The 26,070-nt window shown below is 52.1% G+C and overlaps 1 protein-coding gene across 5 annotated transcripts in view; it reads left to right on the top strand.

The window, feature by feature from the left end:
- LOC128825351 (dual specificity testis-specific protein kinase 1-like) overlaps positions 1-19,761 on the top strand; it is a 77,134-nt gene extending 57,373 nt beyond the window's left edge. For all 5 annotated transcript variants that reach the window (XM_054007794.1, XM_054007796.1, XM_054007792.1 and 2 more), the window contains exons 5-9: positions 722-871; positions 8,167-8,340; positions 9,459-9,542; positions 11,365-11,451; positions 14,174-19,761. In XM_054007794.1, the coding sequence (XP_053863769.1) occupies positions 722-871; positions 8,167-8,340; positions 9,459-9,542; positions 11,365-11,451; positions 14,174-14,275 (597 nt within the window). In that variant the 3' untranslated portion in view covers positions 14,276-19,761. The remainder of the gene's footprint in view (positions 1-721; positions 872-8,166; positions 8,341-9,458; positions 9,543-11,364; positions 11,452-14,173) is intronic.
- The last annotated feature ends 6,309 nt before the right edge of the window (positions 19,762-26,070 follow it).

Here is a 26,070-nt window from a genome sequence, read left to right as displayed (position 1 = left end):
GAGAGGAGGCCGTTGCTAGATGAGCAAGTACCTGAAAGCGGTAGAAACGCTACAGCCTTTGACAGCACTGACCTCCGACACTGTGGACAGGCTATTTGGGAAAGGCCCACGGGTGCTGTAGCACGTGATCCAGCTGCATCAGCAGAGGTTGGAGGGGGAATATTGCATGGCCGCACCCACGCACCAGCCGGACTTTGGTCAGAGCGCCGAGCCCCACGCTGAAACTCACTCACTCAGGTTTAAATTACAAAGGCAAAAGGGCTCCTGCCCAGCACGCGTGTACCCATGTGTATCCTTGCTGTTCCCCATGGCACTGCAAACCGAGAGGCCCTTGAGTGGGTGTGGAGTGCTGGGGCTCCCGGGGTTAATCCGGTGCTGCACGCTAGTACTACAGTGTGCTGTTGCAATCTTGTGCTGCACAGTAATGATTTGCTGAAACTGCAATAGTCCTGGTGGTGGAAAACTCTCGGATACCGCCGCAATCAATTATTCTCTTTTAATGGGAGTGTTTGTACAGCACCCAGCACATTGCTGCCCTGATCTTGCTTCGGGCCATTGGGCGCTGCTGCAGTACTCACCAGCGTCACGAGAGAGGGGCTGATGAGATCAAGCAATTCCCAAACAGAGATGAACCGGAGCGGTTGCAGAGGCGTATTTGCAGAACCTCCATTCCAGCAGAGCGTGGCCTCCATTGGCTCCCTGTTTTGTCTCGTTTTTGCAGTATGTTAATGGTGGGTGCCTGGAAGAGCTCCTAGCCAGCAAGGAGATCACCCTCAGCTGGAAGGAGAAAGTGGACTTGGCTTCAGACATCACAAGGGGGATGATCTACTTGCACTCCAAGAACATCTACCACCGGGATCTCAACTCCAAGGTAGGCTGTGCTCAGAGGTTGACATTCACCATCCCCGGGCAAAGGGCTAGGCCTGTGTACCACTTACACGGCCAAGGCATCACATAAGTCCCACTTGAGCCCACAGGGACTTATATGCTGTCTTGGCCAGGTGCTGATCCTCTCCACCAAGGGTGAGTTGTGAAAGCTTCCTTGACATAGCCTGTCATTATGGCACATTAGTTATGTACCAGGCAGGAGACGCTGGAAGAGCTAAAAATAGACTCCTCAAAGCACGGTTATGGTCAGAAAAGCAACTCGGGTAAAAATGGACGTGCTGGGATTCCACATTTCTTCTCCCGCCGTGGCTGCGAGATGTCCCCTGTCCAACTTGCGAATCAAACCCAGGGTTCTGTCTCTAACCATGAGCTCCGCAAGGGAAAAGAGCAGCGAGCCATCGATAACAGGGAGGGACAAGGTGCATTGAGTTATTTTGCCCTGCCACCTGAACTCTTTCTGCTTTCTATGTGTAGCTGTAACGGTTCCCACGTGGGGAGCATGGCCTAGTGGTCACGGCTGCAACTCCTGGCTGCCAAGGGGGTTGTGGGGATGGGAGCCTAGTGCCTCCCACTCCACCGGACTCCGACCCTGGGCCCTTTGGACTACCAGTAGTCTGGCAACCAGAGCTGCTTAAGACTGTCGTCCCTGAGCCTCTTCCTCCTGTCCACCCCCCACCCCCGGGGTCAGCTTAGTCCAAGGTTTTCCCCTAGTGGGGAAACCCAAACCACACCAGGTTAAGAGGGGGTTACCCCTGTCCAAGGTCCACAGGGTACTTCCCTCTCTAGTTGTCTCTGGGGTGGGTCCCCCCTTCCCTCTGGGAGGTCCCCTTTAGGCAGCTGTATCCGAGTCTTACGCTTCCCTCTGCTCTACTGGAGCCATGGGCTGCCCGTCTGCTCACCTCTGGCTCTGCCACCCAAATGAGCTAATTCCCCGCCTTTTAATTCCTCCAGCAGATGGAGCATTTGCTGCAGGTGTGGCGGGGTGGGGCTGGCTGAGACCAATATAATCCCTCACTCCCTTGTTGCCTAGTGTGGGGTTTGTACATCCCATCCCAGTGACCCACCTGTACACGGCCTGATGATCTCCCCCCCCTAGTGACTGACAACATAGAGGTTGAGGAGCCTGCTACAGCCTTGGCTCATGGAGCGAGCTCTTAGCTCAGGCAGTACAGCAGAGGTCCCCAAACTGTGGGGCTCACCCCCTGGGGGGGTGCAGAGGAGCATTCCAGGGGGCGCAGTGGGGCGCGGGACACCACCCACAGGGGGTGGGGGGCAGTGCCACCCACCCTCAGCTCCCGGCCTGTCCCTGTCCCTAGCTTCGGCCATGGCTCCGCACCTGCCAGCCTCCACCGCGGCCTGCTTCCGGCACCACTCCTGATCCCAGCCTTGGCCAGAGGCAGAAACTCCATTCCCGGCCTGGGGCCGAGGCCAGGTCCAGGAGTGGAGTCGCACCCAGCCATGGGTCTGGCTGCTGGCCCCCATCGCGGCCTGGCTGCAGCTCCACTCCTATCCCCAGCCTTGGCCCCTGGCCATGGCTCCGCTCCCGGCTCTGGCCTTGGTCCCAGCCCCACACCCAGCTGCAACCTCCTTACCTCTGTCTGCATCCCTGCCCCGGGAGCCATGTCCCCAGCTGGGGAGGGGTGCGGACGGGGGTAAAGGGGGGCACAACCCTGAAAAGTTTGGGGACCACTGAAGTAGACGCTCATGCTTTCAGTTCCAGAGGTCCCAGGTTTGATTTTCGCCCTATGCTGATGACCTCCACAGGGGCATCGCATTACAGCCGTCACCACACTAAATAACCGAGACTCTGGTGTCGAGAACTGGTGGAACAGAATATCTCAGCGTTGTGCTGGCCCTGCGGTACTGAGAGTGGAGAGCAGTTCTGGGCTGTGCCATCCTTCGTTGTTTTTCTGCTCATCATCCACACTTCTCATTAGAAATGGTTTCTGCCTGTGGATCCGTGGGGTGATTGTGATGCTCGAGGAGCCTGTTTCTCCATTGCATTATATGGGCTCTAACCCTGGCAGATTGATCTGTGGGAAGATTCCCCCAGCTAGGGCCAAATCCACCCTGGGATAAATCCATTGACGTCAGTGGAGCTTTGCTTAGGATGACTTTGGCTCTAATGGTCCCCTCGTTGGGAGGCTGAGCAGAGACTGAGAGACCTACAGGCTGAATTCCCTGCTGGGTCCTAGAGATGGCCCTTGTGGGTCAGGGTTAAGCACAGCAGTGGGATTCAGCAGACCTGGGGTCTGTTCCCCACTCCGCAGCTCTGGATGAGTCACTTCTCCTCTGTTCCTTTCCTCGTCTCTAGAATGGGAATCGTGATGCTCAGTGGATTCAGGGGCAGGAGGGTCTCTGGCTGCATTGGCTAATGGGTGCAAAGTGCTTTGAGATCCCCCGGCAGAAGGTTTGAGAGAAGGCGCCAGCTCCCAGCGTTCTCAGACACTTTGGCAAGTGCTGGGTGCTGCCTGTGCGTCAGTAATAATAATATCTAGTGCTTTTCACCCAAGATCTCCAAGTGCTTTACAAAAGAGGGTCAGTGTCATCCCCATTTTACAGGTGGGGAAACTGAGGCATGGGGCGATGACATGATTGGCCCAAGGACACCCAGCTGGCCAATGGCAGAGCCAGGAATAGAATCCAGGTCTACCGAGTTCCAGTCCAGGGCTGTAGTCACTGGATCACAACCTCTCTCATAGAGGGCTCCATTCTCCAGGGCTGTCAAGCCGACCTCTCTCACCTCTGCAGGTGCACTTACAAAATTGTGAGCCTGGGGATGAGCCGTCTCTGGTATCAAACTCGTCCGCTCTGCCTGTCAGCCCAAGTTCCCTTAGAGCAGCAGTTCTCAACCAGGGGTCCAAGGCCCCCTGGGGGTGGTGAGCAGGTTTCAGGGGTCCGCCAAACAGGGCTGGTGTTAGACTCACAGGGGCTCAGGGCAAAAAGCCAAAGCCCAGCCGCCCCGAGCCCTGCCTCACAGGCCTGAAGGTGGAGCCTGAGCAGTGTAGCTTTGTGGGGTCCTCTGTGGCGTGGGGCCCTGCTGGCTACCCCCCAACACCGGCCCTGGCTTTTATATGCAGAAAAACAGCTGTTGTGGCACAGGTGGGCCGTGGAGTTTTTATAGCATGTTGGGGGGGCCTCAGAAAGAAGAAGGTTGCGGACCCCTGCCTTAGAGGAGGGGAGGGAGGATGGCAGCTTTATAGAAACACACAGGGCCGGTGCTACCATTTAGGCAAACTAGGCGGTTGCCTAGGGCGCCAAGATTTGGGGGCACCAAAAAGCGGTGCCCCCAATTTTCTTTTATAGCATTCCTGGGCAGGGCTGCCGCGCGGTCACCACTCCACTTCTCCTGCCTCCCAGGCTTGCAGCGCCAATCAGCTGTTTGGCGCCGCAAGCCAGGGAGGGGAGGAGAATTAGAGCGGGGGCGGCGTGCTCGGGGAGGAGGCGGAGCAGAGATGAGCTGGGGTGGGGAGCTGCCGCATGGCTCCCGGGGGGGGGGGGGGAGGGGAGTTGCCGAGGGGGGGAAACTGCCGCGGGGGGGGGGGGCGCCTCAGGGCAGGGGGGGAGCTGCCGCGGGGGGGGGTGTGCCTTGGAGGAGGGGCAGGGAGCTGCCGCAGGGCTGGGGGAAGAGTGGGCGCAAGGTGGAAGTTTCACCTAGGGCACGAAACTTCTTTGCACCGGCCCTGGAAACACAGCAGTGCCACCAAGGCCGTGATCAGATCTCCCATTGACTTCAGCGGAGCTACTCTGATTTATAGTAGGGGGAAACACAGATTTACTCCAGCTTTGTGTCTGACCTCAAACCCAGATCTGACCAGAGTCCGCTGAGCTTTTACTGCAGCCATTCCCATGATCCTTTGCAGTTGAAGCTAGGCACGTAGTGATCTGTTTGCTGCTACTGTGTCGTGACTCCTCCATTGATGTTCCCTGAGCGTCTCGGCGGAGCCTTGAAATATTGATGGAGTTTGGCTGTGATGAAGCCAGGCACGCATTACAAGCCCGAGGAATATCAATACAGGATGCTAGCTTGGCTTCATTGTCCCCACAGCTGTTTGCCCAGCTTAATCCCCAGCCATCAGAACAGAAACTCCGGTGGGTAGCAGCGTGGCAAACAGGTTCAATCTGCCTGTGGCTTTTCCTTGCTGATGTCCTGTAAAATTCATTGAAATGTATTTTCCCATAAATGTATCTGCATGTTGCATTAACTCACTACAAAATCAGAGCCACTCTGGTCCTGCTCAGAAAGTCAATGCACATTTCAGAATGTCACTGCACATCATCTGGGTCTCCCTGCAGTTGTTTGGCTCTGATATGAATTTATCTGTTCCCTGCAATGCTGACAGCCTAGATATGGGAGGGTGGGGCGGGGAGGCAGGCATGAAATCCACTTGTTAGTGACATCCAGCCATCTGAAGCAGCTGTTTGCTTTTTCCAAACCTGCCTTACTCTGACCAGACCCGTAGGGCAAAGTCCTATGGAATTTGACAGCGATGAAGCCAATAGGTTTCCATTGAAATTGAATAGGATTCTGTAGGAATTACTCTCCAAAGTCTACTGGCGTAGGGTTTAGTAGAAAATGATCTGCTTTTTAGCGGTTGCATGAACCATTCTGTAGGAGTGGTTTATTTCTCTGTTCAATTGTGCAGCATGGTCCCAAAAATCCTATAGAAATGTTCTTGTTTTCTGTCCAATTCTATAGGACTTTGCCATCAGACGAGGGGTGTGTGTGTGTACGTATGTGTACGCGCACTGTGCAGTTTGAAAAACCCAAACTAGGTCCTATTATATCAAACCCCTCACAAAGTTTAGTTGTGGGGGGAGCTGATTTTAGACCATCTCCTCTATTTACGAATACTGAACCAGGCTTCGATTTTAGATGCCTAATTCTCATAAAAATTTAAGGGATTTGTGCCTGCATCTCCCTTAGGTGGCCTTGAAAATCTCAGCCCAAACCTCTCACGTTTCCAGGGTCACTGCTAAAAATGAGCCCTTCCGCTTCTTGTAGAAGCAGCAAATTCTAGGCACCGGTTTCCTGAGAGATTGATGTGCGTCCCTTGGACTGGTGAGCTATAATTAAGGCGCTTCGTTTCCAAGTTTTATTTTGTTTAAAATTTCCCAGGAATTTGCCGATGTTTGTTACAAACATTAAAAAATGGGGGCATATTGGTGGAAAAAATTAACTTCACAGTTTTCTGGGTAACTATCAGGATTAACATCGGGGGATGGAAGGACAGGAAAAAAAAGCAACAAGTCGAGAAAAGTCAGAGTGCTGAAATGAACGAAGTTTAATGCGGTGGTTTCCTTCTGTTTATTTTCTTTTAAAACCAGAGGTGGGACCCGGGGGCTGGGATCCAGGAGATGGCAGGTGAAAGGGCTTGTGGTAATTGCATGAGAACCTGCTGGAGAGGAATAAAGGCGATGCCTTTCAATCACTCGCCTATTGGAAACAGACAAATGTAAATACCCTTTCCACTCCTCCCGAAACAGATGGAGGAAAGATTGTTTTGTAAACTTGGAAACATCCTCTGTGTCCTAAGACTGCGCTGAAGGGTGGGGGCCCAGAGGGGAGTGAAAGGCTGTACCCCTTGAATTCTGGCCTCCCTGCTGGACAGAGCCCCCTGCTGACCCCAGCCTTTCAGCACTGCCTCTGCACAGGGGACAGTGCTGCAGCGGGGCCACGCTGAAGGGCTGAGATCAGCAGGGGGCTCAGACAGGCTCTAGCAGCTCTGTCACTACAGTATCTGCCCATCGTCTCTTGAAACGCCACTGTCCGGTCTGCCTGTCTATCTGAAGGCATTGCTACCCACACACTGAACTTCGTCAGTGAACCCGAGCCTGTTCTGGCTAGTCCCTGTGGTGCACACGGGGAGCAGGAGCACACAAGGGTTCTTCAGTGGGGCCAGAATGGTGCGTAGAGACTTTGCCCTCAGCTCATAGTTCACTGCAGGAACGGGGCCTTCCCTCTGATGGGACTGGATCCGGGCGTCTGGATGGAACAGGGAAAGGTGGCCCACGTCACTGCCGTTGTTTGCGGGTTTGCAGAGGATTTGCAGTTGCAGTATCGGGGTCATGACCCATGGGCTGACAGGGTCCTGTGGCTTCCACAGGCGCTTCCTGCAGGAGGTTCTTTCCCTGTGTGGGGTGGGAGGAGAGATTTGGAGAAAGTGCTTCTTTCTACTGAATAAATTCTCCTGTGCCCCTTTCATCTACCTCCTCCTCTACCCGTCTTTTCCATCCCACAGCATCATCTGTGCTTTGAAAAGGCTCCATGTTAGAGGGGTGGGGAAGGATGGAAGTGCAAGGAAGGTTCTTACACTTTTGGAAACCATGCCGGTTTCCCCTCACCCCTGGGCGGACAGACAGTGTCAGTCAGTCAGTCTCTCACTCACTCACTCACACACACACACACACACACACACACACACACACACACACACACACACACACACACACACACACACACACACACACACACACACACACACCCCTCTACCTCTTTGAACTAGACCGGCCAAGCAGCTCTGGATGGTGCTCGGCTCACGGGTGTGAGACAAATGGGCCTTGAGAACATGCCCCCACGTGTGTTGTTCTCTTGCAGCAGGAAACGTTCTGCAGAAGGCTCCTTTCCTGCTGGGTTAAGCTAAAGAGAAACATGAAAGCCGTGTGCAAAGAGGGGTGGCAGAGCAGGACCTGAGCCTGGCCTACTGGCCATGGTATTGCTGTCTCTGCAGCCCCTTGCCAGGGAACTCAGAACTGGTTTTAGGAAGATACCCTGCTGTGAGGGATCCGAGCCCTCTTTGGGAGGGGTAAGCACTGAACTAAGAGCACTCTGACAGGAGAGGCAGCCTGGGCTAGTGGTTTGAACAGGAAGCGGGAGGCAGGAGCTCCTGCGATCTATTCCTCGCTCTGCCCTCGACGCGCTGTCACTTCAACGCTCTTGCTGCAGTTTTTCATTGGGCGAGCACGGCCCCCCTGGGGGTGGTGAGGGTCAGTTCAGGTCTGTCCAGGGCTGTGTACATGCTACTGCAAGCTGTGGCGGGGACCGGTCATTCGAAAGTCTCCATCCCGCATGAGCATCCCGAAAACATTCTGTCCCCTCCGCTCCTGTTGATGGCATCTGTACCTCCCCAGCTCAGCTGGAAGCTGGTCACGTGCGTGAGGTGGGTGCGTTGCAAGAGGGGTGGGGTGGGGTGGGGGTGGGGGGCTGGAAGGGGAGAAAAAGACTCAGCTGCTCTATCGTGGGACTCTCAGACTAGCAGCCCTGGGGGCTCGTTTCAGAACTGCCTCATTCGTGTGACCCAGCGGGGCCGGGAAGCCTTGGTGACGGATTTCGGTCTGGCCAGAGAGGTGGTGGAGCTGCCCGTGAAGAACCCGGAGAGGAAGCTGTCCCTGGTGGGCTCTGCCTTCTGGATGGCCCCTGAGATGCTGCGGGGGGAGCCGTACGACAGGAAGGTACAGTTCTGCCTCCCTGCCCCTCGTGTGTCCACAAGGCCCAGGTCAGGTCCCCCTTTCGCTCTCCAGAGCCTCCCGCACGATCGGTAGTGTTAGTTTCTCTTCCAGATGGGGTCCGAGGCCTGGCTGAGTGTCACCCGGCATGGTGAGGTTTCTGGCCAGACCCTTCAGCGGGAGGGTACAGGAGCTGTGCTGGAGAATCCCTCTCCCTGGGATAGGTGGGAGAGGAAAGGAAAACTCCACTTCCCATAATGGGCATTGCTCTCCCTCCTTTCATCCCAACTCTGCCCTCGCCAGCTCTCCAATGAGTTAGGGAGCCATGCACGCTTGCCTAGTAAAGTTCCTTTGGAGACAAGAGGTTCTGATGCTTGACTGGCCAGGTCATGTTATGGCTGCTTGCGGGACGTGTTCTCCCTGCTTTGGAGAAAGAGATGGTGAAGCCTCTGTTAAAGAAAACACTTGAGCAGGTTGTTTGGTAACTAGACGTCTATGTAACTATTGTGATCACTCTGCCCTCCACTGAAATACAGCCAGCTCTGGGGTGGTAATGCAGCAGCCGCTATAAAGGTGCCAGCAACATGGAATGAAGCTTTAGGGACAGGAAGGGAAGAAGAATATCATATGCAGTTATCCACATGTGAATTAGCTGAGGACACTGGGGTTAACACCCCTCCCTCTTGCAGTGTTTTGGGTGTTTTTCTTAAAGATCTGCTCTAGGAATTATTTTGGGGCAATTCTATGGCCTGGCTATGCAGGAGGTCAGACTAGATGATCACAAGAATCCCTTAGGCCTTGGAATCTATGGAAGAGGTGTCACTGGGTGTCTGGCCATTTGCAGTGAGTCCCTCTGTTTAATGTCTCAGCTGAAAGACAGCACCTCCTGCAGTTCCCTGCACTATATGTTGAAAGGAAGAGAGCAGCTTGGTGAATGCAGGCAGAGAATGAAAGGCAACGGATTGTTCTCTTGTTACATGTTTCCCTGCCCATACGTCTGACACGCCCTTGCTTTTGGGTGACCTCAAAGCAGGGTTGCTCTGTCTGCCCTCCTCTTTCGGACCCTTCGCTTCTGTACACACCAGAGCCCCCCCCCCACTCTGTGTTTCTGCCCCCTCTTGCAGGTGGATGTGTTCTCATTTGGCATAGTCCTGTGTGAAATACTGGGCAGAATCCCCGCTGACCCGGAAGTGCTTCCCAGGACGCAGGTAGTTATTACTCCAGCTCAGGTCTGACCGGTGGGTTCTGCATGCTCTGAAGTTAACAGATCGGATGCCTGTGGATTCTTAGCTCTACAGAGCCTTGGCTTGCATCCCAAAACACACAGACACACACACACCGACCTGGTTAAAAGTTTGCAAATAACCAGTTTGTTGTGGTGGGTTTTTTTTTTTACATGTTGTTGAGTTGCCACCTACATTTTCGGTGGGAAAATCATCAGCTTTGATCAAATGTAATCAGTTTTTCTGAAGCGCCATTTTGGTCCCCTATGTTTTCACCTCAAACCTCTCTTCCAGACATTCCGTTTTGAACTGACGTTTGAGCTCTTAAGTCGAACGGTCAATTCAAAGCACAAATAGTGATTCCATATCAATGTTTTGAACTGGAACGTTGTGGCGTTTTGTGTGGAAAAGGTGAAATATTGTTTTGATTTAAAAACGGCAGCGTCGTTGGTTCGTTTCAATGTTGCAGAGTCAAAAATGCTCACCCGTTCCACAAAGTTCTTTTCTGTTTCAATGGCTTTGTCCAAACCAATGTGGCGATGTTGGAACTTCCCCTGGGGTGGAAATGCCCTTTCCCAAGCCGGTCTGCTTAGAAATGAAAGAAGGAAGGAAAGAACTCAAAATAACCGGAGACTGGGGAGAGATTAACTCTCCATCTGTGTGCACAAGAGGAAGGGAATTCTATGTCAGAGGCTCCAGAAAGTGGGGCTTCAAAGGATGAAGTTACAGACACAGAAACATTGAGATGCTGCGAAGCTCCTGCTGAAAGCCTGGATCTCACGTTGACCGCGAATGCTCATCACCTCCCAGAATGGAGCCCACTGACTGGCTGCTACTTACTCATCTCCAGCTCAGGTGCTGATATGGTGGTCCCCATCACCATGGTACCTAAGCACCTCATAATCTTGAATGTATTTGTGCTCACCCCTGTACCCTGTGCCATAGGGCAGTGCTGTCATCCCCATTTACAGGTAGGGAGCTAAGGCACCCAGAGATTAAGGGCCAGATTTTAAAGGTATGTAGGCGTCTAAAGATGCAGATAGGCCCCTAGTGGAATTTTCAAAGTGCCTGCTTGGGAATTAGGCACCTAAAAGAGCATTTAAAACCCCCACTAGGAGCCTATCCGGCTAGGGAAGTGAAAATCTGGCTCCAAGTGATACAGGAAGTTTGGAGCAGAGCAGGGGTTTGAACCTGGGTCACCAGAGTCTTCATCTAGTGTCCTAACCACTGGACCATGTTTCCTTGTAATTGCTGAAATCATTTCAAATCATTTATGCTAGAGGAACAGCATTGCCTAAGGGTGAGCGCACACGGCTGAGTCTTTTCCTGGCTCCGCTGCTTATCAATCAATCGATCGTTTTTCTAAAGTGCCTGTTACTTTGGTACGTCTGTGTGCTTAACTTAGTGTAATGGCTATGATTGAGGGGTTGTGAATCGTAATCCATGGATCAGTGCTTTGAGATCCCCTCCTGAGAGGCGTGAAGGAAGGGCCTAGGGGTTGGTTTGTGACCTGACTCTTCCATACCATGTCTCCTGCTTCTCATTGAGGTCCACATGTCCACTGATGGGGTTGAGCTTCAGGGACTGGGAAGTGCCTTTAGAGGGACGGTGAAACATCCGTCAGGTTCCGTCTCCCTGGCCAGCCACCTGGAAAGCGCCATATTGTGAGCCCTGCAATTGTTCTGAGGTGTCACAATCCCGTTCCTCGGTGCAAAGCGCTTTCCCACAGCCCACGCCCCACCCAGTCAGACCATCCCCTCTCCTTCGCCTGCCATTGACCCAGAATCTCGTCTGTCTGCTCCACCAGGATTACGGCCTGGACGTTGCAGCTTTCCAAGGAATGATCAGCGAATGTCCCAAGCAGGTTTTGGACCTCGCCGCTAGTTGCTGTCGGGTAGGTTTCTCCCTCGGTTTCCTTTCTCTCTCTCCCACTTTTCCCATCTCACTTGCTGTGTGTGAGAACTCGAACTGCACTTCAACCCCAGTGGGAACAGCCCTACACTTTCCTCACAGCCCTCTGCCACTTGCATGACTCAGGGACCTGGCAGCAGGGGGAGGACACTTTGCCTCTGTGTGACAACGGCAGAGTAATGAGAAAACTGGCAACACAGGGGCCGATTTTGTATCATTGCCAATCTAACCCACTGCACCACAAAGGGTTCCAGGAGTTGCACTGGCAGTAATGGAGGAAAGGGGGCGGATTTTCCCATGCGTCTCTCCAAAAATCCCCTCCCCTTCTCTGTGCCGTGAATTGATCCCACAGCAAAAAAGGTTAGATGGCCGCTGGCATACACAGATGTCTGATATACGAATGGCAGGGATGCAGATGGAGAGACAGGACCTAGAGCATGCAGGACAGGACCTAGAGCAGGGGCAGGCAACCTATGGCACACATGCCGAAGGCGGCATGCGAGCTGATTTTCAGTGGCACTCACGCTGCCCGGGTCCTGGTCACCGGTCCGGGGGGGTCTGCATTTTAATTTAATTTTAAATGAAGCTTCTTCAACATTTTAAAAACCTTATTTATTTTACATACAACAATGGTTTAGTTATATATTATAGACTTAGACAAAGAGACCTTCTAAAAACGTTAAAATGTATGACTGGCACGCGAAACCTTAAATCAGAGTGAATAAATGACGACTTGGCACACCGCTTCTGAAAGGTTGCCGACCCCTGGCCTAGAGCATGCCCTCTGCCTGCGTTGCTGCCTTTAAAAGTTTGTTCTCCGGGACCCACCGGTCACACCACAGCATCTTTTGCTTTTTCATTTGCTTTTAACTTCTGTTTTTTAAAATAAAATGTCACAGACATAGCAAAGGTGCCTCTCTATGCTGGCTGGAGCAGCTCTGTTGCAAGGCCTTACTGGGCAGGCTAGAAATGAGGCAAAAACTCACCACGTTACTCACAAAAAGGAAGAAACAAAGGCACTTTCTCACCCAGGCAGACAGCAGAGAGGTTCTGTGACTATATTCCAGCGAATTACTTTGGAACTCAAAGGCAGCAAATTAAAAGAAGCTGCAGCAACAATCCTCATGATCAAGTATCAGGGGGTAGCCGTGTTAGTCTGTATCTGATGTGTCATTAGTTTATTCCAGAATCAAAATGGTGAATCAGAGTGGGTAGCTGGCTTCAATTCACGTGTCTGCAGCTCCTGCGTCTCTAAGGCTGACACGGGGAGACGTGGATGGTGATGATTCAGGTGGCTTGCAGCGAGCTGGTCTGTGTCATACAAGGTGGAGGACCTTCCCGCAGGCCTCGCGCTGCACAGCACTTCAAAGGGACTGTCTCCTTGACGGTGCAAAACGCCTGCCGTGGCCAGGCCTGCTCAGGATAAGATGTGGCAGGAGGGATTCAGGGGGAGCTTATCAAAGGCACAAAGGGTGGCTAGACGCTCGACTCCCACTGGAAGGCAGTGGGAACTGGGCAATTGCCTGCTTTGTGGCTTTGAAAACCTCCTCCGAAAATCCCCTGGCCCTGCATATTTTGGGCTGGATTCTGATCCAGATCCTCAAAGGTACTAGGCACCTAACTCCCATCCTTTTCAATGAGAATTAGGTGCCTAAATATCTGTGAGGATCTGGGCTTCTGTGCATGAATAGTTTCAAGGCCCAGTCCTAGAAACACGACTGGCTGATTCTTCTTCATGCAGAGGAGAGGCAGCTTGCATGGCCCCTGCTCAGGTGCTTCTAGGGCCCGGTTCAGCCACTCAGCCCCGGTGAGTGCAGTGCCGTGGGCAGCTTCACTGGCACCTCTGCTGCCATGGCGGGGCACAGCATTACCAGCATGCAGGACCTCTCCTGACCTCGGACTGGGAACATCCCCCGTCCCAGGGCTCTGCCAGCTCTGTAGCTCCGATGCCTGATGGTTCCTTTGCAGCTCCTTTGCACTGGGTTAGTGGTGCAAAGGGCTGCACTGTGGGGTTGAGTTTCCCTGAGAGAGCCAGTCTCCCCTCACGCTGGAGTAACACTAGGTGCAGGAGAGAGGAGAACCAGGAGAGTCTTAAGCCTCAATGTCCTTGATGTTGTTAGACCCCTGTGCAAATGCCGTGCCAAGGTCAGCTGTAACCAGGGGCTTGATCCTCCATAGAGCAGGTGCGACACATCGTGCAAACAAATTCAAGGCAAAATGGATGAGCAGGTGGGCTTGGTCCTGTGTTAACATGATACAGTTGCTAAGAAGTTACTCCTGACTAGGGGCAAAGAGGGGACAGCATAGCTGGGAGGGAGGGTCATGGTGATGTCCACATCTCAGACACCCTCATGCCTTACTCCTTTTGGACCCTGCTGCTTTGCGAATAAGGGAGCAGAGGGTCTCGGGACTTCCCAGCACTCAGCGTCCAGGGCTGGGCCTAGCGCCTAGCCTTACTTGTGCCCACAAGTTGCTTCCACACAACCTCGCCCTGGAGCACAGCACCACTGTGCTCTGCTGCGTGCACCATGGGAGGACTTGCAGGGTCGAGACCCCAGTCAGGTCTGCAGCTTTGATGTCCCACTAGCCTAGCTTGCAGCCCCTGGGGGAGTCGCAGCCCCTGGGGGAGTCACAGCTCTATTTTCCCCATGTCCCCTCCCAGCAGGAAATTCCCTTCAGTCTCTCATTCTTCCTCCCCCCTTCAGGTGGAAGCATTCAAGAGGCCCTCTTTCTCCGAGCTGCTGGATGAACTGGAAGACGTAGCAGAGAGTTTGGAGGCTCCAAAGGACAATCAGCTGTCCGGATGATTGCCCAGGCTCTTCTGAGCCCCGATGGAGTCAGACTCAAACTGTAAATTACTCGTACATCAGAAAAGGCGAGAGGAGAAAGAGAGCGAGGGTGAAAGAGCAAAGTAATGCCCTGGTATTTATTTAATCGTATTCGCATTCTCACAGAGAAAGTGTGGCTTGAAAAATACAAAGGGGGAATTTTCAAGGGATTTTTTCTAGCTGAGGTTTTTAACAGAAATAATTCCGACACTGAGCAGTCTTTGCTTGGTTGGTTTTTTGTTTGTTTTTTTAAAAGAGGAAGATACTAATTTCTGATGTAAATACAGACGGTGAGAGATTCTGGAGGGGACGCTGGATAATTGACTCTCAGATGCTCTCTGAAGCCCAGGATAGAAGTGTGGCTTTCCCCCTCCTCTTCCCCATAGTCCTACCTGTGTCTCAGCCCTCCAGCCTTCATCAGAGCCATCTCTGGAGGCGGTGGATTTGGCGTTGTGTAAAGGGGAAGGGGCGGCATGGCAGATTGTGAGCCAGTAAAGTCGCCTTAGAATACATAGCCTTAAAACCGTCCTCCAGTAGCCTTGGGAGGAGACTGCATTCTGTAATGTCTCCGGTCATGTGACCTTCCTAGAAACCGGCCAGCGTCCAAGCACCCGTGTTGTGCTCAGAGCATTTGGGGGTTTCGTGTAGACAGAGGGTGATGGTTTGGGAAGCCTGATTGGCTGCTGAGGAAGTTAAACATGCCTGTTTGTGGAACATTCCACTGAGACGGGGGTATTTACTTTAACACATAGAAACTAATGAACCAATATAGACCTTTGGAAAAGCTGCATCAGGGATGCTTGCTGTGTTACAGGCGTGTCCGTGCCAACAGAGGGGTGCTCACCATGTTATAGGCGTGTCCGTACCGTCAGAGGGTCTTTGTCTGGTACAGGAGTGCCCTAGCTTTCTTACAGCAGGTGCTAGACTGTCGGGGTTTGTTCCCATGGCGCTCACACACCCAAGACTCCTGTGACAGGGTTGCCCACTGAACAAATACATCCCAACAAGCTCTGAGGCAGGTCTGTCGGGAGGCTTCTAGTCACTGGTGAGGGGACCATGAGGTGGCCGAGTCACAGGCGGCAGCCCCGGATTGACAAGCAGGCAGGATAACGCCGACCACCTCCACCCAGGGGAGATCCCTGTGAGTTCCTGGCTGTGTTCATGTCTTGATGCCCCTTGTCGTGGTGGTGTGATGCACACACGGGGCACTGGGGCGTGCGCTCTGTGATGCAGGCAGTCGGGACAGGGTTTCAGCTGGGTGTTTTGGGGTTCGCAGCCCTGGCCTTCGCTGATTTGGGATCCGCCTCGGTCCCCTTCTGCTGCATCACTGTTCTGGGTCCATCCCCAGCTGTCCTCTCCAGGGGCGGATGCAGACACACAGCGCTCCCCGACAGGCAGGTTCAGACCCTGGTACTGTAATACTCACCTTATGATTCTGCCTTACCACTCCCTGAAAGGAAACCCTCGCTTATCCGTGCACCTAAGCAAGTGTCCTGAACCTTGCGAATGGGATCCCATCGTCGGGTTCATGCAGGCCCAGCACGCTGGGGTCTCTTTCACCTCTGCAAAGCACCCTCCTGTAGCGGTTTCTGAATGAACGTTCCAGGCAGATATGTTGTATGGGGACCGGTCGTGCCAGCGCGATGCTGGAGACAGAGGCGTGCTTTGCAGACCTGCAGGACAAGAGCCGTCTTTGTTGGACCCCATTGATTTGTTAGTTGGGGATGGGGAGGCTTTGGTTAGAGAAGTCTGGCCACAGCAAAACAGCTTATTCCCACCCGAAGCGAAGGAGGAATTTGCGCAGGCTCAAGTCCTGAGGCATTGTGGGGATTCCTGAGCATCTGATTTATGGGCTCAGGAGGAGAAATGAAGAATGTGCCAATTATCTACCCTTTGTGCAAAGCCATCTCCTCGTGTGTGGGTGTTTGTGTGCGACGACACTGACCCACCTCACAGGGTGTTGTGTACGTGAATCAAAGGGCTAACGTGCTTTGCGGATGCTAAGGTCTAAGTGTTCTATTTTCTTCTGGGATCGGATCCAGCAGGAGGAGGTTAAATGCAGTTAGGGAAATAGTTGGAGGAGTTGGGGTGGGCTGAGCTGGGAGGGATTCCAAATTAGGGGCAGGAGGCGGAGGGGTTAATTAGCAGAAACCCTTTTCTAGAGTAAACTTAAAAAAACCCCAAAAAGGCAAGTGATAAATCCAGCATCTGACTGGAGCTGGGCTTCTCCTAACACATGGTAGGGTCTTGTATACCAGTGATTTCTCAGCAGCAGGGCCAGCTCCACCACGGGTTTAAAGTGGTGTACTTCCCTTGACTTGCATGGAGCTACACCACAATACTCTGGCTGAAGCGCCTGCCCCTAGATTGTAAGCTCTTTGGGGCAGGGCCTTTCTCTACAGTAAGGCTGAACACGGGGGCCTCAGTCCCGCATGGCGCCCTTAGGCGCTGCGGTCATACAAACGATGAAGCACAAGCGGGGAAATGCACACGCTGCGGTGATGCGCTGTAACCTGACGCACAGCCATTTCTTATCATCTGTTTCACACTGTAAATGTCCTAGTGAGTGTTTTCAGCTGTTCCTTGGTTCTGGCAGCTCCCTGCAGGCTGTAACAAGGCGGCACCTAGAATGCAGAGACTGCAGATGCTGGCGGATTCTGTGTCCTGTGAAATACAAACAACTGGGTGGGGAAAGGGCACTGACACCTGTGCAAGTGAACGTCTGCGGGAACAAGGGGCAGCGTTGTAATGGTTTTGCATTCTCTCAAGGGACTGCAAGGATTTGGAAGTCTGCAAGAAATATACTCAATGCAGCAAAGATGCACCATACAGCGAGAGATTTACTAGTTCGTACATGTTTCTGGACGATTATGTGTTGCTCCATTTTCCTCTGTATCGCTGCTGACGAGTTTATACACAAGGGACTTCTTGCTTAAGAGTTACAATATGCTCAGCAAATATGGATTTCTGTGCAGCGGGCTCCGAGGAGCAGCGGGGTGAGATTCCCTAATTCTTCTGCCTGGGAGGGAAACCATGGCTCTTTGACTTGCTTCCCAATTTGGAGTCTCTGTACCAGCTGAGTGGAAGTTACAGGAGCTTGTGTTTTACTGCCTGGCAGTACAAACAGCATTGATATGCACTGTGTATCTTCGGTGTGAGCCAAGCATCGTCTGTGTCACAGGAAAGTGCAAGGTAGTAGAAGGCAAATAGCTAGGTTTGCATTGAACTATTCAAAGGTGATGCATGGTGGGAAAGGAGGAGACCTGCTGAGGAATCCCCCTGCCCTCTTCAAAGCAGCCAGGCTGTATTATCAGCTGTTGGCGGGGCAGGGGATGCGCCTTTTGATCTCTTGGCCAAGTATGGTGACATTGTGGAGCAAGCTCCACCCCCAATCCAACGTCCATGTGTAACTCCCAGTGGCTTCAGCGGGAGCTGGACTGGACCCTACACGAGGGACATCAGGGTATGTCAGAACGTAGAGAGCTCTGAATGATGTAGGGCCTGATCCAAAGTCCACTGAAGTCATTGGATCAGAGTCCCATGGAACATAGGACTGGAAGGGACCTCCTGGGTTATTGCGTCCTGTCCCCTGCTTTGCAGGCCACCCCCACCGTATCCTCCCCTGCGTGAACTTATCCAGCTCCAGCTCCAACCAGTTCGGTTGTTTGCCCCACGCCGCTTCTGTTGGGAGGCGGTGCCACAGCCTCGCTCCTCTGATGGGCAGAAGCCTTCTTCTGATCTCCAGCCTAAATATTCACCCCCATTTGTTCTTGTGCCGAAATTGTCCTGTAGCTTTGGTAGCTCTTCTCCCTCCCTGGGATTTCCCCCCTCTTCCCTCCCCATGTATTTATTGGCTTCAGTGGGCTTTGGTTCAGGCCCTCGATTGCTTTAATAACAGTAGCAGAGACCTTCCCCTTTGCCTCCTCTCCACAGCATCTGGAATCACAGCTGCGTGAGCTCTTGCAAATGCTGAACAACAATAACAATAAGAGGAATCCAATTTGGCATGGAAGGAAGGCACATGTGGGTCTAAAACAAGGTTGGTCCCTGCTAATTGGGAGTGCTGCAGGGCATGGGCACAGACCTGCTTCTGAAGGTACAGGTTGCAATTTTCAAAGGCCCTTGTGGGATTCAGTGCCCAAGTTCCATTGAATTCCGGACTGGGTGGAGTTTGGAGGCCCTGCTCCATAGATTGGACAGATCTGGAGCAGAGGGAGATGTGGGTTGCTTTGTATTATTTGCCTTGGCTTGGCTGCATGGGCAGTGCTAGTGCTGGGTGGTCTCTGCAGGATTCTCACACCTGTAACCTCGTCTCCCAGAACAACCTCCTTGGTGCATGAAGAATGATCCTCTAGCAGTAGGTGTGCCCCACCCAAGGGAGTCTGCTCCTTCAGTCCTTCCAAGTGCCCACTTTCCATGTGACTGGCGCCTCGGTGGGGGGCTGGAACAGAGGTGAGCCCGCTCTCCACTTATTCACGGCAACCCAACCCATCCCAGCAACCCCTCACCCAATGAAACGAAGACCAGAGAAGGGAATAGAAGTGAAAGGGGCGGATCTATTCCTGCAGAGTCAGGAGCACACGGTCTGACCACAGTGAAAGGTACAAAGTGAATGGAAACTTTGTTGAAGGTCTAATAAAGTATTGTCGACTACTTTTAATTGTGTTCTGAACAGTAGCATCTTTCCATGGATGCCTGGAAAGGAAGTACATTGGTTAAAGGGATATGTTTTGTACACACTGAGGCTGTACAAAGCAGAGGTGTCCAGCTGGTGTCATTGGGAGGGTTAACCAGACGGATGCGTAGCTGAGTGCAAGTCTAGCCCTGGCTGTGGCTGGGAGCTGATCATGGTACTCAGCCAGTTCTGGAGAGTTGAATGAGGGAGAAGTTGATGCCAACCAGGTCCTTTCTAGACATCGGGGATGAAATTCTGGCTCCACTGAAGTCAGTGGGAGTTTTGCCATTGCCTTCAACAGAGCCAGGATTTCTCTCCAGATGTTTAAAGAGTTAAAGCTAGAGATGAGCCAAAGCAAACACCCTGTTTCTGAACACCCTGGGGAATGTCCACCCCAGATGTGAAGAGCGTTGCTGGGATCTGTCTCTAGGGATCTGTCTTTGATCCCCCCTCCTGCTCTTTGGGAACGTCCAGCTCGGAACCCTGCCTCTGAAATCAGGGAGTCATGATGCTGGGGGATCTGGGTAGCTCTGCTGTTGTCCTCCAGGTTGCATTACTCACCTCCCAGTCACAGTTAATCACAGGCTCGGCACCTGTGTTCCCTAGCAGGAGCCCACTCCTGCAGCTCCCGTTCTCTCTGCTTGGACAGACTCTCCACTCCACAGAAGCAGGTGAGGGCACAGACCATGGGGTATGTACGGTATCCAACAGGACAGTGTGTTTCTATCACATGATGTCTTTTTAAAAAATGCTGCTTTGGAATAAAGTCCAGTGCTTCTTTCCCACAGAATCCTAGGCTCTTGTGTGTTTTGTTCTCCTGGGTTGATGGAGTAGTGTCACAGAAAGTCTGTGTGTTTCCACTCTCAGTCAGTTATGGCATCTAAACAGATGGTTCCTACTCTATTTATGTGTGTAATTGACGCTATAAAGCTTTAGTTAAATTGCACTTGCAAAACAGCTTTAACTGTGAGATGGCCAGATCTTCCGCTGTTCATCCTTCTGTAATGGGGCCAGCCGATCTGCACTAAATCAGACCCTTCGCTTTAGTTGAGGAGATAGAAGATCAAGAAAACAACACATGCGACGTGCCAAGAAAATCAAATCGACACTTCCATCCTGGCAACCCGGGCTGATCCAAACGGACCCAGCGACAGTAAAATGATTTTCCTTCCCAATCACATTTATATTTTATGCTTTCTGACTCATACATGGCAAACAGCAGCATTAATTGCTTTCTCAGATGCAGCCCACTCTGTAAAGTCAGAAGGAGGATGTGTTTTGTTTTGCAACAAGGTTATGGACTAACAGGCTTCTCCTGTCTCCAGCCAAAACTGAAGTGGAGTGGAGGTACAGCAGCCCCCTGGACCAACTTCTCCAGTCCCCCCTCACCCGCCCCCACCAGTGAGAACTATCATTTGTGCTAAGTGGAGAAGACCACAATTTCAAAGCACCTGATTCTCATTTACCACTCGTGCAGTACAGTGAAGTAGTAGTGAAAGGAGTTTACACCCTGCCAGTTGCCAGAGCTGTGTAAAGGAACCCTAGTGCAGGAAAGGAGGAACCAAGAACCAAGGGAAGAAAAACCCTTTGATGTTTCTGCAGCAATTTTCTAAATGCAAATGATCACATGTGGATCACACATCTGGGTCTATCTCACTCGATTGTTTCCTTGCCATTGCAGTGGACTCGGGTGTTGGTGCATCTTGGTCCTTCCTGTTCTCTGCCTGTGGCACATATTGGTCTGTTTAGTTTACGTATCTAGTCATATTTCTGGTGGGCTGTAATCAGGACTTAAATTCTCATAGAGTATTTCCTGGGGCTTCAGCCCCGTGGGAGGCCCTGGTGCTTCTGCCCTGCAGGTTTGAAAATATTTGCCAGAGCTCTGCTCCAGACAGCTCCAGCCTGGCTGTAATATTTTGGTCTAATTTCAGTGGTTAGCTTTGATGTGCGAGTACTGGTGTGGTTGGTGGCCTGCAATAGACAGGAGGTCAGACTAGATGGTGGGGTCCCTTTGTGACCCTATTCAAAACCACAAGGGCCGGCTCCAGGCACCAGCCCTCCAAACATGTGCTTGGGGCGGCACCTGGAGGGGGCAGCGCTCACCCGGGGAGAGCGGGGCTGCGGCAGGGCTCGCCACCCTTCCCCAGTGCTCCGGCCAGCCGGGGAGAGCGGGGCTGTGGCCGGGCTCTCCGCCCTCCTCCCGGCGCTCCAGCCGGCCGGGGAGAGCGGGGCCGCGGCCAGGCTCGCCGCCCTCCCCCCGGCGCTCCAGCCGGCCGGGGAGAGCGGGGCCGCCCTCCCCTGGCAATAGAGAGTCCTGCAGACCAGGAATGCTCAGTGTTCGAGTGAGTGAAACCCTCTTGAGTTAACACTGGACTGGGATTTGCTACATCACTAGAGTAACCCACTCACCGTCCTGCAGCTGGAAAGCCGTGGAGATGTTACCCACTGGTCCGGGTGTGCTACTGCCCGATGCACCCAGGATGTGGGTCTGACAGCCCTCAGCTGGAGAGCCTTGTCGCTTTAGATCGAGCTGTAACAGACTCACCCTCTCTGGTTGGGACATGTAACATACACTGAACAGGGGGTTACACACTTCTGGACATAGGAAGCTTATTCCAAGCATCTGAGGCTCATGGGAGTCTGAATCCCAGCCCAGCCCCTGGTTATGTGATGGCTGCTGTCTTGGCCAGAGCCAAGGACCTCTGGAGTTACAGGGATAGATCTCGACAGCTCGATCTAAAGAGCCAGGCTCTGTCACAGGGGCTATAGCAGACCCATGTCCTTCATTGATCAGGCACAAAGGTGACGCAAACACACGCTGACCAGTGGGTCACACCAGCCAGCGTTTTCCTGTGGCCTGTTTTGGGGGCCGGGAGAAGATTGTGATCAGCTCACAGCTTCCCCGTGATGGAAGCAGAAATTGTCAAAGCACAGTGGGAATGCCCGTGCGAGCCTGCTGCAACTCTTGGACTCCGCTTCAGGGAGCCGTCAGAGGCGTTCTTCCCCCCTGGTGTCTCCCACAGCCTAATTGCCCATCATTTGCATTCAGAGCGTGGCTGCACATGCTTCAAGGGGTTTTTCTCCTCTGGCTTGCGTCTCTCCAGCACCTTAACAAGGAAGAGGGGGTTTCAACACACTGCGGCGCTGGAGAGGAGCGGGTGGCAGGGCCTGCAGTGCTAATTGAGGAAGTGGCTGGGATTATTTATTTCTTGTTCTCTTCCGGGCCGGTGCTTTTCCCAGGCAAGCTAAGCAGGATGGAAATGGTTGCTTGGGGGTGAAATTGATCCAAGGTGGGGACAAAGCCACGTGCTGGGCCCCAGAGAGCTAGAATTACAAACTGATGGGTGATTCTAGGGCACGCTTCTTTTAAAGGGGATGTGGTGCAGGTGAAAGAGACCATGGGGGCGACCTTGGGTTTCGATGCTCCCTGTCTGGACCGGAGGATTCCATGCCCAGTGTTAAGCACTGCTTAGTGGTTAATGGGTGTGCTGCAGGCAGGCTGACGCTTGAAGGGGAGTCAGGCTCAGACCTGCCTGTGCCCTAGCAATTAACCCCCAGCTGATCCTAATTGGGTGGCTTAATTACCATGAGTGACCCCAGCTGTGAAAGGGGCAGTGAGGCCTACATAGAGAGGAGAACTGGGGGGAGAGGCTCCCTTCTCTTGGGGAAGGGTCTAGTGAATGCAGGCTGAAGAGGGCCCAAGGATGTAGTTAATCTCTGTCGTGGGCCCTGGAAAAGGGTCAAGGCGCAGGGGGGCCTCTAGGCCCTGCAGAATCAGGTTCCCAAGTACTGGTGGGTGATTACTTGTAGTGCATAGGAGTCCTAGACATGACAAATGCAGAACAAAGCATTTCCCATCTGAGTTTAAGACCAGAGATCAGTGGAGACAAACAGAAGGGGGAGCACAAAGAAATAATAAGACCATCGTGGTCAGCGATATGACCAGCCATCTCAGCCCTAGGCCATGAAACTGGCCCACATAATTCTCATTGGGGAATAATAATAAATAATTGCATAGGTTCTATACATGTATATAATGAAATTACGGTCCCTGCGATCTAAGTATATGCCAAGGGATGGATCCAACTGACAGACTGGGGAGCACGAGGTAGCAATAGGACAGTTATGATTAGCAGCAGCCAGACACCTGAAAAATCGCTGCTCTCCTTCCAGGGTCCCAGTGTGTGTGAATCAAGTCATGTTATCTTACTAGAGACATCTAATATTAATCATATGCGCGTCAATGGAGCATCACCCAGTTTACACCAGTGTCACATCTGGCCCCATAGCTTTGCTACTTTCCAGTGAATTCAGAAAGGCCCCACCCCTGTGTTCAGTATGATTTACCCAAGGCCTGATCCTGCCCTGCTGGAGAAAAGGGGAATTTTGCTAATGCATTGAATGAGATTGGGATTGGAAGCCAACAGCAGAACGCCCAAATGTCACTGAAGGAGAAGCAGTGACATCTGGTGGCCAAGTGTGGTAATTACAGTTCTGAGGTCCCATATAGTGGGAGAAGGGGTAGCTCAGGGCAGATGTGGGTTTTCCAGCACCGTTACCTTTTAAGAATTTTGCACAGACCTTTTGTGAAAAGTTTTGCAATGGCAAAACTCCCATTGACTTCAATGGGGCTAGGATTTCACCCTCCGTTCCTGGGGATGCTCCATTTCTCCAAATTTACTAGGATATTTATATGCACAAAGAACTCAAGCTCCACTTTAAAACTTGTCATCTCCTGGGATGATTTAGTTGGGAATTGGTCCTGCTTTGAGCAGGGGGTTGGACTAGATGACCTCCTGAGGGCCCTTCCAACCCTGAGATTCTATGATTCTATTTGACTAATCCTCTGGTCCTCCCTGAGCACCAGCTACTTGATAAGCTTGAAACATTTTAAAGTAGGTAATGGACCAAATGTTGCTCTTAACTACATGGGTGCAGCCTCTTTGGCACTGCGTAGCTTCTCCTGCTGCACTCCAGAGTGCTACAACTAGCTATTCCTGCAATTGGCAGAGTGGGGTAACTTAAACCCCACGTCATGGAGAAACAATTGTGTAACTCCACTGATCCAAGGGTGGGGATTGCGTATCACCTCCGGCTCAGCAACATTTGTATTCCGGTGGTTTAAAAGTACCATGGAAATGAACCGGCAAAAACGACAAGGCTGCCACACTAAAGCTGCAAATTAAAAATTTTTAAAAAAGGAGAAAACGCAGAAGTGACCGTTCTCAGGTTAATGTTATTTCTCTTTGCATTTTACTCTGGATTTGCAGGGGTAAATGAGAGCAAAACCTAACCCAGGTATAACTTAGTATACTGGATGATTAGTCAGGCTGTAGAGCAGTGGCCCTCACACTTTTGAGGGTTATGCCCCCCCTTACCCTTGTCTGTGCCCCTCCTGCCTCCCTGGGACTGGGTGGTGCTCTCTGCGCCCCCCCCCCTCCGCATGGGGGCTGGCTGGCCCTGCCGGGTCCCCCGAACGTTCCTCTGTGCCCCCCTGGGGGGGGTGCCCCACCCCCTCTGCTGTAGACAGGATACAATTTTCAACAGCACCTAAATGACTTCATGAGCTCCAGCTGGCCGCACATGAGATCAGTGCCACTGGGAGCAAGAGAAGATCCTGGGGCTGGGTCCCTCCTTTTCCAACTAGTCTTTCCTCCCTCCCTCCAGCGGACAAGCAGCAGGAGCAGCCCAAAACAAGACACTTCACTACACATGTTTCTCCCTCTGGGGAGAGGAGGAGAGAACAAGCAGCACATGACAGTGTGCTAAGCAGCCTGACTGCACATCTGCTGGTTACTACAGTGATGAGCACGGTTTAAGAATCTACATAGAATAAAAGAATTTTGAACATTTTGCCCAGCATCCGTATCATGCCTGCGAATGAACACGAAAGCATCTTAATCTTTGCATTTCCTGCTGCCTCTTTGCATTAATGGAGGTCCCTGAATTTAAATGCATTTTGCGTGTGGAAGAGTATGTTGTGAATACTGAACATCACTGAACTTCTCTTTGGTAAACACTCCTCTGTGATCCGGTAACTCACTGGTATTACCATGAAGAAAATCTCCCAGAATCACCTTGTGTTTTCTCAGACACTCCTGAAATTTTGGTGAAGTAGTCGATGTTTTCAAAGTCGCTGTGAAGTTCGTGGTGTCCTACAAGAAAAATATAAGCAGATTTACTGCATAGGGTTATGGTAATCTGCAAACCACTCTCCTGAAGGGCGTTTTAGCTGGGATTTCTGCATCATGTCATGGAACTGGAACACGGCGGTTCTTCTAGGAGGCTTCATAATGGAGAGCACTGAGCCAGTGCAGAGATTGTGTGTGAGATTCCTCTATCCCAGCAACAAGGGATTGTTTCAGATTTCCAGGAGCCCTGCAGAATCTCAAGCCCTGTTTAGGAGTCTGAGAATTCAGCCATTCCTTTAATGTTGAATGTGGACCTACCAATCCAGTTGTATCAGAAACAGTGTTGCGGCGGAGATGTGCTAACCCAGTGGTTTTCAAACTGCGGGTTGCGACCTAGTACTACGCCGCTGTCGGAGAATAACAGAGTTCTCACTTTTTGTTTGGGTACAGCAAGTCAGATACTTTATTTTCTCTACCAATTGCGTGGAGGGAGAGAGCTAAACAGGTCTCTCTACAGGTAAACAATTACAGCAAACCTTTATACCTTTCATTACAGACAATAATAAGCAACAGCTCCATTTTGTTTATACATAGGCCACCTTGATATCTTATTTTTCTCACTTGTTTTGACGCTAGTCTACATACAATATTTTCTACACATTATCTACACAAGGTCGCAACAACTTCTCACACAGTTCCTTCCCACTTGCCTCACACAATCCTCGCTTCTACAAATCTCGCGTTATTAGGGTGACAGTTAGCCTGAGTCTTGCTAACGAACTGTCATGCATTGCATCCCCTTCCTGTCAGTTCTTTCTCTGCATCCACACTGCGGAATGGAAGGCACTGGGTCGTGGCAGCTCTGCTCAGCACCGCCGAGCAGGCCGGTAAAAAGTCCCGTCGGTGGTGCTGCCCGGCTAAAGCAGGCTAGTCCCTACCTGTTCTGACACTGCGCTGCACCCCGGAAG

Source organism: Malaclemys terrapin, chromosome 17 (assembly GCF_027887155.1).
Source record: "Malaclemys terrapin pileata isolate rMalTer1 chromosome 17, rMalTer1.hap1, whole genome shotgun sequence".
In the NCBI taxonomy this organism is placed as follows: Eukaryota; Metazoa; Chordata; order Testudines; family Emydidae; genus Malaclemys; species Malaclemys terrapin.
This window is presented reverse-complemented; position numbering and strand designations above follow the sequence as displayed.